Genomic DNA, 19,410 nt, shown 5'->3' with positions numbered 1-19,410 from the left:
GATTTAGTTATTAATCCTCGAAATATTTTGCTTTCTTTTTGTTATTTGCTTAATTTGTCTTATATTAATATTGCATAATGTAAGTTTCAATAAAAGTCCTGTCACGAATCTGTACCGGAAGTAATCCGAGCGAATGATCTCGCATTGAAAACCTGTTACTGGAGTAAAGGGCAAATACACGACAGGGTTGTGGAGAAATTAATATTACACTCATTGTAGCTGTTCGTCCTTCTTTCTCTTCCCAGCCCAGGTCACCGTCACGCCGCAGAATGCTGCAGAATACAGGGTCAGTGCGATCAGACACACAGATAAACTCAAATCATGCTGGATAGTTGAAGTTCACTTGGTTTAAATTAGTGGGGGCATACAGCAATGTTTCTCATTCATGAATTTGTTTTTTGTTGCCTTGTGTATGAAATGCTTGTTTTAGACTTTAACTTAGTTGGGAATGACATGAATGGGTTGTACTGGATTGTCAAAAGTTTGCAGCAAGTTCACATCAATCTATCGGAAGTAAATTAATCAGATCAGTTGATTTGGCATTGCAGTATATTGCAAATAAACTTATTTCCCCTTTACCCCTTCATATATAAGATGTTTTCCTTAAGTGTAATATGATTATTTTTATTATTATTATTTTATATGATGACCTTTACCCTACTGCGCAGTTGCGCAGGCGCGTCACTTGATAAGCCTATAAACAGTAGCAACCTTAGTTTTGAAAAAATATTATTTTATCTTATCAACTTACTGTTTAATAGTACTATTTTATGAATATTATTATAATAATAAAGTCATGTGAAATGAAGCCTTTAGCTCTTATCTTAGATTTAAGCTTTATTGTAGTCTTTGGCAGTCGAATGATATCTGATTTATAAAAAAAAATTAAAAAGAAAGATTTCGTTTCGTAAAGAAATTCAAATGCATGCATAATTTTTATTTAACAAAATAGTTTCAAGCATTTAAGCATAAGTCTTAAAAAAAACAAGTATTTTTTATACTCGTGATAAAAATGAATTATTTGTTATATATATTTATGTTACATATTGTGTTCATATAGTATGCATTGTTTGTGAAATGATCAGATGATTGTATAATTAATTACTCATCAATTTTAGGAAGCTTGCAGGATGTACGTTCTTCATCACTGGGGCAAGTCGGGGTATTGGCAAGGCCATTGCTCTCAAAGCCGCTAGGGATGGTGCCAATGTGGTCATCGCCGCCAAAACCGCCGATCCTCACCCCAAACTGCCTGGCACCATCTACACAGCCGCAGCAGAAAGTGAGACACACAAGCTTCTCTTGACACACTTGTACATGAACTTGTACATATTTTGTGTAATGAGACCATGACACGAGGATGTCTGTTTGGTAGTTGAAGCTGCGGGAGGAAGAGCATTGCCCTGTATCGTAGACGTCCGTGACGAGAAGCAGATAAATGATGCTGTGGAACAGGCCATTGAAAAATTTGGAGGTGGGTCACGGCATTTGAAATGTCTGTTTTTCTAGATGGTGCATATTTTCCAGCGCTCAGACAAAGAGAGTGTTTAAACCTTTAAACGCATACCTCGAGTCTTAAGTGACACGGGACTTCATTCCACCCACTGAACCTCATCCATTTTTATGGAAATATGCGCACACTTCTTTAGTATCCCTCAACCTTTCTCATATTTATATCTCATATTTTTCATCATATCTTTAGGATTATTTTATATCTATATAACTTTACTAACACAGGATATAAATGTTATTTTTTACCTGACAAATGAATACCACATTCATACAAATAACTATTATTTCACATTAATTTTCTGTTTGACTACGGTGAATTATAAACCATATGCATTTACTCTTACATATTATACGTTATTTGTTACTCAAGGTAGCGCTGATATTTCAGTGATTGACTTACAGTTGACTTTGCTATTTGACAAAGAAGCAACGTGGAAGTAAACTATAGCAAGTTCAACACATGAACAGGCTATTGCAATTTGGGTGTATTACTGAAATTCTGTAAGTTGTGCATCTATTTGGACTCAATATGTACCTGAGAAAATACATTTGTGTAGCTTATGTGTATCTTATGTGTTGCTCAATATGTGTTTGACAGCTAGTTGAGTCTCATTAAATTTCAATGTGTAATTAATGAATCCTGTTCTATCATTTGTTGCATCATCTCTTTGATATATGAAGAATAAAATGCCAAAATATATCAAAATATATTCTATTATATTATTTTCTAATTGTCTTGAAAATGCTTTGAAAGTGTTACACTTTTTTTAGATCCATTTGTGATTGATGTAAGTGCCGGGTCGCTAAATACATGAGCATGTAATAATGTTTGGTTAAACATACATGCATTTAAGAGTTAATTCATTTCTCATGGTCTGATGGCAGGGATTGACATCTTGGTGAACAATGCCAGTGCCATCAATTTGACAGGAACTGTGGATACTCCAATGAAGAAAGTGGACCTTATGCTGGGCATCAATCTCAGGGGAACATACCTGACGTGAGTTTAAATCTTGAGATTGGGCGATATTTTGAATATTCATGTTTATTTAAATGATAATTTTTCTAGCTATATAAAATGAAGCAATATTGTGAATATCATTTAGATTTGAATGTACTTTTTCTTTTTGTGTGAAATACACCAAATGAAAGTCATAATCCTTACTCAGGGGTGGGGTCAGAAGGGTGGCACGGGGTAGCAGCTGCCACCTTAAAAATGAGTTTTTCACCCCAAGTCAGACCCCATAACCCCTGAGTAAGGAAATCTGTATCGGCACCCAGCCCAACAACCAAACTTTAATTCAGATTAAGTCAGTTTCATTGAGCCTATATGATTTAGTTTGATTAGGTCAAATTAATGTACTAAAACAGTTTTATCTTCATTAGGTTCATCAAACTCATTTTACTAAGGTTTCTATAATTAATTTTCTTTTGTTGGTCTAACTTAATTTAATTAATCTTTAGTATTTAGTATTCTCATCTTGCTCAAAAATGCACAAGATAACACTTGATTTCAACACTTGTTCTCCCTATCCAGTCCCATGTAAAGCTGGGAAATGGAAATCCGCTGCTCAGCTTTATCAATCCCGCTTTAACACCACAAAAAGTATTCATGTAGTCCCAACACTTCCACTTAAGTTACTTAAAATGTATTAATTACACTTCCATTTTACCAATTTAAATGGATAGAATGCAATAAAATCAAGTTGTTACAAAGTGTTGTAGAATTGTGTTTAGTTTAATGCTTTAGTTTATTTTACTTCACTGTTTTCATTACAGGTCTAGATTGTGCATCCCACATCTTCTGAAGAGCAAGAACCCTCACATTCTCAACCTCAGTCCGCCTCTCAACCTTAACCCCATCTGGTTCAAAAACCACACAGGTGAGAAGAACAAGTAGTGGGCTGAATGGCAGACATGTTTTCATTCAGTGCATTCACTGCACATTTGTTATTGGTGACAAATAATGACACTTATCACATTCTCTTTTCCATGTCCATCTAGCGTACACTATAGCAAAGTATGGCATGTCCATGTGTGTTCTGGGAATGGCCGAAGAGTTCAAAGGATCTATTGCCGTTAATGCCTTATGGCCCAAGACAGGTAATACCCAGATGCATAACTTTTTGACTGACACGTGAAATGACCAGTTATAGTTTATTTTGTTTTAACATGATGTTTAGGGGCGGATGAATCTGAAATAGTTGATACTTCAGTAACAGACCAGTGTGGAGAAAAATGGATTTAATTAAAAACAAAAATGAGAGCCTAAGCATTCTTTACGCATCATCTTCTTTTAGCCATCCAGACGGCTGCCATGGACATGTTGGGTGGAGCCGAAGTGGGTAAACAGTGCAGGAAGGTGGAGATCATGGCTGATGCAGCATATGCCATCTTCAACAAACCTACCAGCTTTACTGGACAGTTTGCCATTGATGAGGACATTCTCAAAAAGGAGGGCATTAAAGACTTTGATGTGTATGCTGTTGAACCAGGTTGGCGCTGTGCCATTTCATATTTTATGTTCAAATATTTTTAACCCTAAGGAATCCCTATTTGCAAAAATGCAAAACTAAATAAATAAAATTAAAAGTTCCCACTAAATATGGGCAGATTGCACATCACAGCAACTGACACTCTGAACTATATCAGAGCAACAAATAAATACAAAATTGAAATATACTTTTTGGGCCTCACAAGTCACACAGAATGGTCAGCGCTCACTGACACCATTTCTTACTATTTTGGAACACATTTGGCAATCTTTAAAGGGATAGTTTTTTATTTACTCAACCTCATGCCATCCCAGATGTGTATGACTTTAATTCTTCTGCAGATTCTAAGATTTTTCAGCTCTGTTGGTCCATTTAATGCAAGTGAATGGTGGCCAGAACTTTGAATCTCCAAAAAGCACATAAAGGCAGCATAAAAGTAATTCATAAAATTCCAGTGGTTTAATCCATATCTTCTGAAGCAGTATGATAAGTGTGGGTGAGAAACAATATTTAAGTCCTTTTTACTGTAAATCTCCACTTTCACTTCCACACATTCTTCTTTTGTTTTTTGCCATTTCACATTATTCATACATATTGGCACGTACTGGGCAGGGAGGAGAGTTTAAAGTAAAAAATGACTTAAACATTGATCTGTTTCTCATGTTTAAAATCATGAGCACTCACATGATAAGAGGACTATAGTCATATCAGTAACCTTACAAAAGCTGTTTTATTCTACATGGAGAGGGTCTCCTTATGGGGGGCGGCCATGATGCAATCACATGACCAGCTGAATACTACTCGCTTAATCACAGTAACTGCACTGTTATTGGACAATTTCACTAATTAATAAAATGAATCATGGCTGACTTTGAATAGTGGATATCTACAATGACACTGGTCACTGAAAACTATTGCATTTTAATGATGCCACTAGAGGTCAGTGGAGGTTCAAGACAATATGCATAAAAAATTACTGAGTTTACCTTTAAATTCTTACTATTTAATTATTTTGAATAAAGTAGAAAATGGAATCTTTGTTACTTTTTGTAGGTCATCCGTTGCTTCCGGACTTTTTCTTGGATGAACAGCCAGAGGAGTTAGTCAAGCAAATGGAGGAGCATGGTAAGCTATTTGAGGCATAGCCAAAACATCCTTTTGTTCTTCTCAGGGTGCTTTCAAACTTGGGTGTTTTTTTGTTTACACCCGAGTCCACTTTAAAAGGTGGTCTGGGGTACGGTTCATATTTATTATGAAAGCAACCCCTCCTAACTCGCGTAAGTGAGCCGCTATTGAGGATGAATAATTTAACTCCCAGTCACACATATTATAGTATAATGCTTTTTCATAGCTGCTTGTTTCTGAATAAAGTGCATAACTGGTTCAGACTCAGAAGGACCTAGGCAAAAGCATGTTCGTTGAGAACGGCCCCATAGTGTTGGACTTGAGTTCTCAAGCATACTTCAGCAACCCTTTCAGTAAAAATGCTTTTAATTCTCTCTTCAGGTGCTACTCCAGTTTTTAAGAGTGGAAAAACCAGAGCAGATTCAGCTACCCCTGGACCTATTGCTGACACATTCAACATCATCAGAGGAGTTCTCAATCCAGAAATTGTGAAAAGTACACAAGGAGTGTACAGGTTTGATTTATCAGGTGGCTATTATGACATAGCATTTTAACCATTCTTCTTCCTTTAAAGGCCCCATGAAGTTAAAATAGCAGTTTAGTGGCTTTTAGTCCATGTTTGTTAGCATTATTTTCAAGATTAGAGGATGACCAATTATGGATTTTGCCAATACTGATAACTAAAGTGGTGGAAAAGACCAATAACCGATAATTTGAAAATCGATTTGTTTCCTTACTATGACACAGAGGCTACAAAAGTCCAAAATGAATAAAATCACAGATGCAGTTTATTGTGCAACCAAAATCTCAGTAATAACAAGAAAAAAATGTGTATTGGTGCATAACACTGGACTTTTAACTATTAACACAAATGCACTTACTTATTTCAGTACTCTTATTTTGAAATTATGGAGACTTGACTCTGTTACAATGCTGTATATTTTAGTATTTACCAAATTAAGCAACAGCCTAAATCGATAGAAGAACTGTGGCAAGTTCTCCAGGAATCTTGGAACATCCTATCTGTCAAACAACCAAGACAAACTGTTTCCAGGGGTACCTGGGAAAATTAGTGCTGTTTTGAAGGCAAGGGTTGTCACACCAAATATTGATTTAGCTCTTTTTTTATATGTTTACTGGACTTTGTATCATGTTAATTCATAAATGAAAACCATTTATGACTTATTTTTGAAGACATCCTCACTATGCAAAATTTTTCACAAGTGCCTAAAACTTTTGCACAGTACTATTTCTTCTTTCTTTTGTCCATCGTAATCGATGAGGACCAGCTTTGTCATCCAGGGAGATGGATGACAAAGTGATTTGTGCTGTCACTTTGTTTAAAGTGAAGAAGAGTTGCACATCGTCAACCTCCCACTCTCATCCGAGTCCATCTGATCCAATGGCAAGACAATGTCTAGACAGCTGGGGATGGAACCAGATGCATTGGATGGCCATCAGCTTTGCTTGTGTCTGCTGAGCCCTTTATTTGCAGTGCTCCACAGCACATTGCTGGGTCTGCCTTCATGTCCGTTGAAACCAATTGAGTGGTGACTTCCGCATAATCCGCCAGATCCAATCTTCACATACTTGGGTAGACAAGCCCCAACTCACCAAGTCACATGTTAATGGCTTCAGAGAGCTATTGGTGAGATTCTCACGCAATAGATAGTACTGGATTACCTGTAACCCTAGGATGGTAGGCTTAAGGGTTATTCGCTCTTGCCTAAGGAGGGGACCCTAGCACTACAGAGGGAAGGAGCTTGCCACTGTTCCTTTCACAAGCTACCACTACATAAGTGGGTTGTGTGCCGTACCCCATACAGTTCTATATATAGCATGAAGGAATAAAAAAAACTATCTGCAACTATCAGCATAGATTTTTGCAGATAACCAATATATCGGTCTACCTCTAACAAATATGCTAGTTTACTCCTAAATATGATCAAATTTAACTTTCAGCAGATATACACATTTCAAATTTACAGTCTTTCTCTTCTTGGAAATGGATAAATATTGATGACTTTTAATGTAAAAAGTTTTGTCTAATAAAATTATCTCTACAATCAGAACGCCATTCCTCCTAATACCACCTGCCTCTGTCTAGCTATAGCAAATAACAAATCAAGGTTCAAACTACAGCTTATTTAAAGAAAAAAAAAATAGTGTCCTTCAATATGTCCCACCTAGGGCTGGGCGACATCTTAAAAAATATAATCTCGCCAGGGGCCTGGGTAGCTCAGCGAGTATTGATGCTGACTACCACCCCTAGAGTAACGAGTTCGAATCCAGGGTGTGCTGAGTGACCAAATTGGCCCGGTTGCTATGGAGGGTAGGTTCACATGGGATGACGTCCTTGTGGTCGTGATTAGTGGTTCTCGCTCTCAATGAGGCACGTGGTAAGTTGTGCCTGGATCGTGGCGAGTAGCATGAGCCTCCACATGCTGTGAGTCTCCACGGTTTCATGCACGACGAGCCACGTGATAAGATGCGTGGCAACTGAGACTTGTCCTCTGCCACCCGGATTGAGGTGAGTAACCGTGCCACCACAAAGACCTAGTAAGTAGTGGGAATTGGGCATGCCAAATTGGGGAGAAAGGGGGATAAAATTAGAAAAGAAGAAAAATTATATCTCTCTTTTTCAGCCTATTGACAATATTCTATATATATCTCGCTAATTATGTATTTGCTCTAAAATTTCTCAAAAGTTTTTTTGTGATTGTTGTTGATGTTTTTAGTTTAGTTTTTTATAAGACGAACCATCATTTCATCCAAACAGCCATTGTGGTCAAGTAGATTCAATATTTAGCTATTAAATTTAAATATAATAATTTGTTTTTCATTAAATAAAAACAAGGGGGAATGAAGTTCAATCATTTTCATTGATATGCTCTTTATATTTCAAATAGAGTGATACATAGTAGCTTAATAAAAAGCATTATTAATCTTCAAATGTTTTTACTGTGCAAAGCTACTTCACTGACTGATTTTTTAAGCCCCCAGTTGAACATTGCATAATGCTAAATTATTGCTGGGACACATCATGTTTATTATTATAATATAATGATGAATTATTGTTATTTTTCAGATTATTAGATTTGCGTTATACAAAAGTAATGTATTTCTGTCCTGTTTACTTCATCTTCACCTTGGGGCTTTTATTTTGACACCAAAAGTGCTGCAGTATTTACTTCAACTTCACAAGGAGCTTTTAATTTGACACAGAAAAGGTCATGTGCATTTGACAGTTTACAATGTCCCACATTTCCTGAAATGCTGTAATTTTCTCCTTTTCTGTTATTCTTTGCCACGTTTGTAGATTTGTATAATATCTTGTAGTGGTTACTAATGTTTGAAATTGCACAAATGCTTGATCCTGCATTACTTTGATTTCACCGGTTTGTTCTGAATCACACACAGACAATGTTTATCTGTCTTTAAATCACAGCCTTTTGTGGATTAATAATCACAAATGACCAACTTGCCATTTTGATGTTATTTTGATTAATTGTGTAGCCCTGAAGGATCGTGAAATTAGTCTACGGATGCGCTCTTTATGAAAATGAATGGCCAAATGAAAGCACGTTTAAATAATCTTTTATTTCCACAATATTGGTCAATTTTATATCTTCAGCAAAATAATCTCGATTTTCTCATTAATATTCTATATATCCCCCAGCCCTTGTCTCACCCCAACGTCCCCTTTCAAAACAGGAAATAAAAAAACTGCGCTCCTCAAACAATTTCATTGGGTCTTTTACATTATATCCATCTTATATTAACAAGTGCATTTGACATCAAGTTTTTGAAGGTCATTGGTATGATCGACAGGCGAGCATGCTGGAGTCTGGTACCTTGACCTGAAGAATGATGCAGGAAGTGCCGGTAGTGGGGAACCACCTGCTAAAGCTGATGTCGTCATGACGATGGACAGTGCTGATTTCATCAAGATGTTTTCAGGTATAAAAGCACTGTCATCATCAGCTGAATAATGCACATTACACTCTACTGCAGGGGTTGGCAACCTTTTTGACATGTAGTGCCATTTTTTTTATTTTCCTGGCCCTATGATGAAATTGTGTGGAATCTTAAATATTTCTTATTATTATGTCATTATTATCATGTAATCACAAGCAACAGCGAGAGAGAGAAGCAGGCCATTTTATTTATGTGAAGTTTTTCGCACCTGCTTTCCAATCCACATCTTTTCATCAGCTGAATGGGAGACTAAACACTATTAAAGTGTGACGATACTCACGCTGTGAGGTATACAAGCAGTCTGTTGGGTACACTGCAGTCTCGTCTTGATCATGAGGAAGGATTACATCAAGATGCCGATTGGAAAGCAGGTGCAGAATTTATATAAATAAAATATTCTACTCCTCTCTCGCCGTTGCTGGCGTGCCAGTGGTTACTCCTCCATAGGTTGCTGATCTTGATCTACTGACATAATTCATTCTCAGATTAGTGTATAATCATGCTCATTAGATCAGCAAGTGGTGTTTTTGAAACTTCATATTGTACTCTTTGAAGCATTGATTAAAACTAGTGTCTTTATCAACAGGGAAATTAAAGCCAACCATGGCCTTCATGTCTGGGAAGCTGAAGATTAAGGGTGACATGGGTCTGGCCATCAAAATGGAGAAGATGATGGCCATGATGAAGTCTAAACTGTGATATGATAGCTCTGTCTCCTGCCTTACTTCATGTACATGATTCAACATGTGTGTCAATGTGCTCTTTTTCTATATCACTGTTTTCAATAAACCATCCGTTCAGCTGCTACTCATTTCCCATTTAATTGTATTATCACTTCATGCTATTTAACACCATTTCATTACAACTGCCAGTTTAATGGTAAAGATAAAAAGTAGCCGTACAAATACTTTGACTAAATTGAACATGGTGACCATATAGTTTTCACCAAAATGCCATAGCTGCTACATTTATTGCTACTTAAGAGTTTTGAATGTGCACTTTTATGTTTAACCATTTAATGCATGGTAATTTTCCCAAACACTTACATATTTGGATATTTAGAGACCCCGCACTTAAAAAATAACAAAATAAAATATATTTTGATGTTTTTATATTTCATAAATCAAAGGGATAATGCAACAAATCAGGATGAATCTAGAACAGGATTCAATATTTTCACACTGAAATTTAATGAGGTCCAACTGGCTGTCAAACACATATTGAGCTACACATAAGATACACATACTGTACGTTACACATGATGTATTTTCTCTGGCACTTATTGAGTCTAAATGGACACACAGCTTACACAATTTCAGTAGTACACCCAAATGACAACAGTCTGTTGATGTGTTATACTTGCTATAGTTCAATATTGTTTCTACATCAGCTAGCAATGTCAGTCACTGCAAGCATCACCGCCACCTTGAGTAAGAAATATGTAAATGTTTCAAAAATGTATAATATGTACTGTACGCTTATGGTATACTGATAATTCACCATTGTTGATAATTCATTGTTCCACAGAAAGTCAACGTGATACAGTAATTATTTGTATGACTTTAAAACTCATTTCTCTTGTAATAAACAAAGACATAAATATCCTGTTATAGTAAACGAAATATTACATAATCATAAAAAATGTAATTTATGGAAGTGTGAAAAAAAACTGTTATATACCTCAAGTGTCTAAAGAACCTATACACTTTTGTTATTTAAACCATTATACATTTTGTTTTTGTTTTTTTTTGGCTTTAAAAAAAAAAATGGTTACACTATTTATAAGAGATGGAATGAGAAATACTAATGAGGTGTGGGCACAACTCCAAAAAATGGTTGAGGTACAGGGGATGGAATGAGTTCCCGGTTCTCTAAAGACCTGAGGTATGCGTTTAATGCTTAGATGTTAATTTAGCATTAAGAAATGCCGTGCAACGTATTCTCCACCATGAATATGACCTAAATATAAATGCATTATTTCACAGATATCTTTTGTATTGTCATGCATGGGTTGTGTGACAAAGAAATTCAATGTGAAATCAACTCACTTTTTATAGAACATATAAAATTATTGTTTTGTTAGAAGAAGATATCAAATTTATGTAAAATGTGACATCTATGTTAAATTTACACTTGCGCATTAAATTTTTAAGCAAAAGTGAATCAAGAATAATCAAATAAAAAACGTATGACTCTTCTGTGTTATAATCTAAATATATAATCATTCTTGTAACTGATTTATCAGTTTACAAGGCTTTGACTGGGATACCATATTGTGACAAAAATCATTGAATTATTGACGTCAAATTAATATTATTATTTTTCTCCCAATTTGGAATGCCCAATTCCCACTACTTACTAGGTCCTCATGGTGGCGCGGTTACTCACCTCAATCTGGGTGGCGGAGGACAAGTCTCAGTTGCCTCCACTTCTGAGACAGTCAATCCGCACACCTTATCACGTGGCTCGTTGTTCATGACACCGCGGAGAATCCCAGCATGTGGAGGCTCATGCTATTCTCTGCGATCCACGCACAACCTACCAGAGTCAATACTCGCTGAGCTACTTTGGCCACCCTAATATTATTCTTAACCCAAATTCCAAAATACATAATGTATATTTATAGAGCATGTTCTGCAATCTATGTTGTGACCAGGGCTGGACTAGGAAGAGAAATTGGCCAGGGATTTTACATAGCAAATGGCCCAAAAGTTGTTGTTGGGGCATTCACTGTCCTTTTCTGCATATCGTGGCACCGTTTTGTGGTCCGTTCTGCATAACACGGCGGCACATTTTAGCTTATCGCGGCCCATTCAGCCCGTTTCATGGCTGACCCACCAGCCTGCTTGGTTCTCCCAATGCACAGTCCACCCCTGATTGGGCCCAAAGTGCGTTGGGAAAATGCCCAGTATGCCAGATTACCAGTCCAGCCCTGGTTGTGACAAACTATATATACTGTCACTATGTGGGGAGAAATTATGTTTATAAATTAAGACCAGGTTAGAAGACATTATTTATGAAAAGAGGGTAGCATGGCCTTAGACATGCTGCATTGAGGCATGAGGGCTGCAGATGTGGCCGGGGCAATAAATTGCAATGTCCGTACTGTGAGACGCCTAAGTCGGCGCTACAGGGAGACAGGAAGGACAGCTGATCATCCTCGCAGTGGCAGACCACGTGTAACAACACCTGCACAGGATCGGTACATCCGAATATCACACCTGTGGGACAGGTACAGGATGGCAACAACAAGAGCTCGAGTTACACCAGGAACACCCAATCCCTCCATCAGTGCTCAGACTATAATTGGCTGAAAGAGGCTGGACAGAGGGCTTGTAGGCCTGTTGTAAGACTAGACATCACTGGCAACAACATCGCCTATGGGCATAAACCCACCTTCGCTGGACCAGACAGAACTGCCAAAAAGTGCTCTTCATTGGCCAGTTGCGGTTTTGTCTCACCAGGGGTGATGGTCAGACTCGCGTTTATCATTGAAGGAATGAGCATTACACCAAGGCCTGTACTCTGGAGCGGTTTGGAGGTGGAGGATCTGTCATGGTCTGGGGCGGTGTGTCACAGCATCATCGGACTGAGCTTGTTGTCATTGCAGGCAATCTCAATGCTGTGCGTTACAGGTAAGACATCCTCCTCCCTCATGTGGTACCCTTCCTGCAGGCTCATCCTGACATCAGGAGCCCCCCCCCAGTTAAAAGTGAGAGGACGTTTCTTCAACTGCTTATATATATATATATATATATATATATATATATATATATATATATATATATATATATATATATATATATATATATATATATATATATTAGTAGCTGTGTGTCGTCTTGTAGCTGTGTATGAAGTGGAGCACATGGTTTTTTTGTTTTTTTTAGCCATGCAATATAATATCCATACACTTTTCGTTTTTGAGTGAGCTGTTAGCCCCTTAACCAATGGTAAATCTGTCCTGCCATTTTGTGCTTATTATCAGCAACAGCATGCAAACATCACGTGACAACTTCTGTCCAATCACATTGTGATATTCACACACCACAGGCGCGAAACGGGAGTGAGTGACGTCTCTAAAAAACATCACCCGTCAGTTCGTTTTACGGGAAGAGAAATGGAGGCGCCGCAGAAACGAAAACGAATAAGCCACGAATTAACACATTCACAACCTTCAAACAGTGATCCTACACCATCTACCAGCACAAATGACAACAGAGAGGGTTTTGTGGAGGGGTCAATTGTCCGCATCACCATGCACAACTTCCTGTAAGTGTCCTATTCGCTCCCCATGTACTTCAAATGTCTTGAATTCACTACAATAGTACATACATGCTCTTACGTGTCAGTTATCGTCATATTACAGCACACTGAATCATATTTGTGATGTTTATTGCTGTTATAGCACCTACGATCACTCAGAAGTTTTCCCAGGGCCCAAACTGAACATGATCGTGGGAGCCAACGGCACAGGGAAGTCCAGTATAGTGTGTGCCATTTGTCTGGGCCTGGCAGGAAAAACAGCCGTCCTGGGCAGAGGAGACAAGGTGAGGAACATCTCATCTCATCACTGATATTTATCAGTTTTATTGAAATTAAGCAGTACATATGTCAATTTAAACTGTCATGATCACCCCAGCGATTTCACATGTGCCTGTTTTCCAGTCAGTTCTAAATCAATAATTTATGGAGTTAAAATAGTGCCAAAACCTCCAATACACACCTACATCAAATGCAACAAATTTGCAGTTTGCAAATGCATAAATAAAACAATTTCACACTTGTCCCTGTGCCTGAAATTCACCGTGGGATTACAGGTATAGCACACAATTGTAATAATTCCTGCAAATTCCATTTTCATAGTGCAGGAAATTCCTTCACACTTTTATTCACTTTACAGTGCAGCTGCAAATTATTAAACCAATAGATACAGATAAACAAATCAAATCAATTAACTTGTATTCGTATCAAACTGTGACTCAAGAAGATGCACGGGTAAATCTACTCTCCCTTTCCCTCTTGTGCAGCTGTCAGAAGTAGTTGAGCGCTTGTTGAGATTAGTTTGAGCGTGCGCAGTGAGGTAGTGCTTTGTTGGATAGTTACTGAACTTAATATGTTACAGACTATAAACCTTTTTAAACCTGTTAATTTGACATGCTAATGGCGTTATACTGCGTCTCTGTTAGTGAGCAATGCGATAAAAGTATTGTTCCTGTTAATAATTAACAAATCTGTTAACATCGCAAGCCTGACATTGGAGCGATCTATAGTTTTGACGCCTTTCATATCTTGGTACTCCATCATTAATCATAAAGCAGCACATTTGTACCACATAGTTAAACACCTGTTACATCACTCATCTCCATCTCTCCATCCAGGGTCTGAAATTAATGGGGGCTCTGCCCCTACATTCAAAATATGCGGGCAAAAAATGCCCACCACATAGAGTTCTTGTTGTTTTATTTATAAAATTTCAAATATACACATCTTAATTGGAATTTTCACTCAACATAATTTGTTTCATGTCAAAGATGTTGCTGAGTCGTTGGCAGATGCTCGTGCCATAAACGCGCACAAACGTACACCCGCTTCTCACGCTCCGCAGCAGTTTGGTGTTGTAACGCTGTCACTCCCTTTGTTATAGCCTAGAGGTTTGCATCAGCCTTAAAATAAAACCCTACCTGCCCCGAACAATACAGACATATTTATAGCTTGAACCTAAAATTGCTTGCTATCTAATTTCTTCTCCAAGCAAGTACTGTTGCAATAGGCTGTATTTTATGTAAGCATATAGGCAGCATTCATAACAGTACTAAAACAGTAAACAAACACAATTTGTACAAGGCACAGCAGCCTCTCAGTACAGAGCAGAAGGAAAAAAAGCGTTGCCTTACCGTTTATTTGCTAAACTTGGTGTAGAACAAGAACTACAATAATATGATACATTGCAACAGTCCCCTCTTTACAGCCTGAACGTGTTTAGAATGTTGAATCTTTGTGATACTTGCACTAAAAACAATCTAGATGCAGCGCAAAGAATGAAACAGAGTGCAGACGTCTCAACGTGCGTTCATCGGTTCATCTCACTTATGCTTCTCTCTGTTTGAAAAGCCTTCTCACCTGCCTGAAGCCAAAAGTACAGGAGGAATGGATGTTTTTAATTTTTTACGTTAATCAGTTCTAAGAGAACACAAAATATAATGTAACCACATTGTAGTTAATAATAATATTAACAAAAATAATATCTGGATAAATAGCCTTTATGTGAAATAATATAAAACATTATTAATAATAAAAAAATCATTTTACATTAACCACTTTTAGTGTATAAATCAAATCTCTTACTAATTTTCATTGTGAGCTGTTTATTTATGAATTGTTTTATTCAAGTGGCATGAAGGAGTTGTTAAATTTTTTTTTAAGCTCTTCATTCCAAATCTGGAGAAATGCTGTCATTGCCTCCATGTCAGTGTACAAGTTTTTAGGCTATGTTAATTTAATAGCCGAAATGTTTGGAAAAATGTGAATGAGAATAAAAGTTTTGTTTCTGTAACAATGCACATTATGCAATGTACATATCAGGCAATTTTGTAATTATTGAAACATACCATTTTTCAGATTAATGAATTGTTTAAATTCTAACATAAAAGGATAATAGGGTCATTTTGTAAGTTGGAATAGAAAAAAAAAATTAAGGGGGGAATTCCCCCTCATTTTCAGAAATGAATTGGAGGCCCTATGTTCGTTGTCTAGTCAGTTCCAAATCAATAATTTATAGAGTTTAAACCGTGCCAAAACTGCCTTTTTTCTCTTCCGATATCAGAAATCTCAGTATCAGCCGATACCAGTGTTGTTGTTTTTCAATTTAGAATATCTTTACATTATTGTGTGGTAACTAATTGGGAGTACTCTTTAATATGTAAAGAAACACAAACCTCTAACTACACATTATTTCAATATAAATGTATAGCATATTAATAATCTCTTTATTATTAACTGTGTATAATGTAGCAGCAAAATTAACAGTAATTCCAGTCTTCAATTGTTCAGTAGAAAAGAAAACAATGTTTTATTCTTGCTGTTTTTTTCTTGTTTCAACTTTTATCTGGAGTTTAAAGGATTCAGATCTTGTTTTTGTTAAATTTTGTTGTAAGACATCAGTCTACTTTTCATTCACTCTGTTATTTTTTGGAACCCATTCAACTTAAATATTGTTATAAATTGTAAACAAATACTAATGATGACAATAATAATAATAATAAATTGGTATTAAAATTATTATTATTTACTTTTAATTTTAAATACAACAGTAATATTTCTAGACTATTATTTTGTTATTCTTAACTCTCCAGGAAGTCCTGTATGCGTCTGTTTGTAGGAAAGTTCACAGTACCTTAATTAGCTTCTTATTCAAATTCTGGTAAAATGCTTCTCCGGTGCTGTTCTAAATGCATATTATAAGTGAACCGAACTATTGCACATCTACAACTGAGATGCTGTTCTTGAGTAGTGCCCAAATATTGCACACCGCTGTGAAGGCAAAAAACAGCAGCGAGTGCATCACCAGCCTGTGCGTGAGTTTGTGTCAACAGAGCAGCACCATTCACTAATGTGCAGGTGCTGCGCATATTATATATTTACTTAAAATTAAACGCAGCCTTTTGTGATTCACAGAGCTATCACATGTCTTCAAGTGGCTTTGAATAAAATCCATGAGTCATATGAACTGCTTTAATGGTGTTTTTATGGTTCTTTTATGTAATTTTTGTAGCTTGACAGTAACAAACATGACTAACACACAGTATCATATTTGGATCGGGTTTGTCGGACCTATAACCGATCCGTCTAAAAGCTTCAGTATTGTATCGGTGCATCCCTATTTAAATTGATGCCAAAACCTCCCACCAACTCATGCATCAAATCCATATTGCACGAATGCATTCAACAAATACACTTGTCAGTTTACAAATGCATAAATAAGATAAGGTTTTGCTTGCAAAGACCACTTTATATTTGATAACAAAGCAACGTTTTAGTCATATGTCTTTCATCAGCCGTTTATCTCTGTAAAGCACTGTTTACCAACCAAGTCCCCCTTGGTTACGGTTGTTCATTCTGACAAGCTATGCAGAACTCCCCATAGGAATTAATGGAAGATTGCCGTGAATAGTGCGGTTTTTGGCAAAATATTCTCATAAATAGAATGAATAATATTATTACGTGGGCTGGAATGAAGTGACATTGTAAAGCATATATATATATATATATATATATGTTTTTTGTGAAAGAAATGGTTACATTTCATAGTAATTTGATTGATAATCGTTTGCCTAAATTTTGATTCACAGTTTTCACAGTGACTTGAAAAAGAGAATAGCGTAATTTAATTGCTATTACGCACCTGATAATATTTTGCGTAAGTGAACAGAACTGCATTTTATGTCTCAATACAGTCACTGTAAAAAAGAAAAACATTGCATTTATAGTAGTGGCTAGGGCTGAAACGATTAGTCGATGTTATAAACAACGTCGACAAAAATGTTTGTTGTCGAATAGTTAGATATATTTTAATGTAACATGAGATCACTTTAAACTCTAATGATGAGTTCAGCACTGCAGCTCGCACCTGACTGAGGAGAGGAAGAATTACACAACTCACAGTCCAGATGCACGCTATACTTTCCAAACAGCTTCAGGTGATGTAGATTACAAAGTATTAGGGAATTATAATGCAAAAATACAAAGTAAATACAGAAGCACTCTTGTTGTGGAATAAGTGGAGCTGGAGCTGCCGCTCCACTTGCATGTCAAGCGTCTTTAAAGGAAACACCCTGACGTTACATCTTAAATGCAGTTATATTTAATATATTATATATTATAGCTTTATTTAAGATCAAATAATATGGAAGCAGATCATGTAAATAACTACAAACTCCGAAACTGGCATTTTTCTGTGCGGTCAGCGCCTCTTCTATGAGTTGTGCGAAAGTCAAAATCTGAGAGTGAGAGACTGATTCTGCATCTGGCTGATGCGCACTCTTTCTCGGGGACGCTCATCCCTCGAGCACACGCTTAATGCAGCTAGATTATAATGCGATTGCTTGCGACTTATTGAATCATAATATATGTCTCTGTGCTTTTCTTATCGTGAAGAAAATTGGCAATATGCAGCTTTATTAATAAGAGAATTTTTTTTTTGTTTGCGTTAAAGATGGATTGAAATAAACAGAAAGGTGAGAGAAGTCTTCGCCCCATTATACACTGCAACAAAATTCTTGATTAGTTTTTTTTGCTTGTTTTCCCAATATAAATATCTAAATCTAAAATATTTAAAACAACGTACATTTATTTTAACAGCTATACTGCAGAAGAGAAAATTTGTTATCTGAGAATATTTAATATAATATTAAAAATACTAATATTTTACACTACACTACATTTTTGCGTTACTGGCAATTTTCTCAGAATAAGTGTTCCCAAACCATTTTTTTGTGACATTTGAAGTATCTACATAGTTTATGCACTATAGTTAAATGGAAAAATATTACGTCGACATGAAAAAATCGGATGGAAACATAGTTATTGTATTAGTAAAACGGGATCGTAATGCCATTAATCAAAGCACATTATTGACGCTTGCGATAGATTACAGCTAGGGATGCACCGATCCAATACCCGGATCGGTATCGGCTCCAATACTTTTATAAAATGTTTTGGGCTATTTTGGAAGTCCTTGTGGTCGCGTAGTGATTCGCCTCAATCTGGGTGGCGGAGGACGAATCCCATCTGCCTCCTCGTCTAAGACCGTCAACCTGCGCATCTTATCACATGGCTTGTTGAGCACGTTACCACGGAAACATAGCGTGTGTGGAGCCTTCACGCCATTTATCAAGGCTTCCACACTCAACTCACCATGCTGCTCTGTTTACACATTAGGGCTGCACAATTAATAGAAATAAAATCGAAACCACGATATGACCTTGTGCGATTATTAAATTGCAACGGGCTGCGATTTAATTAAATGAATAAATAGTCTGCTCTCTTCAAAGTTTATTTGCGCTGCTCAGTCCAGTCTATATTAAATTGGCACATTGTTACAGTGTTTTCAGAGCGGTTCTATGCTCCACAACTCCCTCTCATGCTTAGAGTAACAGAAGTGCTCTGAGTTCTGTTCCATTTGCTTACGTGCGCTAAACGCTTTATTTACACTAAACTGGCACGTCCTGCGTAAAGCGTTTTTTATTATTATCTGCGATAGCAGCATCTCAGTCTCCGCAAGGCACAGGTATCATAATAA

General features: G+C 36.8%; 2 protein-coding genes across 2 annotated transcripts in view; both read left to right on the top strand.

The window, feature by feature from the left end:
- The first annotated feature begins 57 nt into the window (after positions 1-57).
- Positions 58-10,742, top strand: LOC127635413 (hydroxysteroid dehydrogenase-like protein 2). Its single transcript, XM_052115450.1, has 11 exons — positions 58-286; positions 1,119-1,282; positions 1,376-1,474; positions 2,398-2,512; positions 3,292-3,395; positions 3,517-3,615; positions 3,813-4,007; positions 5,061-5,132; positions 5,514-5,660; positions 8,964-9,092; positions 9,697-10,742. Exons 1-11 carry the CDS (start codon positions 270-272, stop codon positions 9,807-9,809), a joined length of 1,254 nt encoding a protein of 417 aa, XP_051971410.1. The 5' UTR covers positions 58-269; the 3' UTR covers positions 9,810-10,742.
- Positions 10,743-13,171: 2,429 nt separating this feature from the next.
- Positions 13,172-19,410, top strand: part of smc5 (structural maintenance of chromosomes 5) — a 28,732-nt gene continuing 22,493 nt past the window's right edge. Inside the window, exons 1-2 of the mRNA XM_052116013.1 lie at positions 13,172-13,382; positions 13,519-13,660. Of these exons, the coding sequence (XP_051971973.1) occupies positions 13,231-13,382; positions 13,519-13,660 (294 nt within the window). The 5' untranslated portion in view covers positions 13,172-13,230. The remainder of the gene's footprint in view (positions 13,383-13,518; positions 13,661-19,410) is intronic.

Source organism: Xyrauchen texanus, chromosome 43 (assembly GCF_025860055.1).
Source record: "Xyrauchen texanus isolate HMW12.3.18 chromosome 43, RBS_HiC_50CHRs, whole genome shotgun sequence".
In the NCBI taxonomy this organism is placed as follows: Eukaryota; Metazoa; Chordata; class Actinopteri; order Cypriniformes; family Catostomidae; genus Xyrauchen; species Xyrauchen texanus.
This window is presented reverse-complemented; position numbering and strand designations above follow the sequence as displayed.

Excerpts from the sequence above, each read along its gene's own strand:
- LOC127635413 (XM_052115450.1), top strand. Across the intron at positions 1,475-2,397 it reads GGCCATTGAAAAATTTGGAG|GGATTGACATCTTGGTGAAC; the intron begins GTGGGTCACGGC and ends GTCTGATGGCAG. Across the intron at positions 2,513-3,291 it reads CTCAGGGGAACATACCTGAC|GTCTAGATTGTGCATCCCAC; the intron begins GTGAGTTTAAAT and ends TTTTCATTACAG.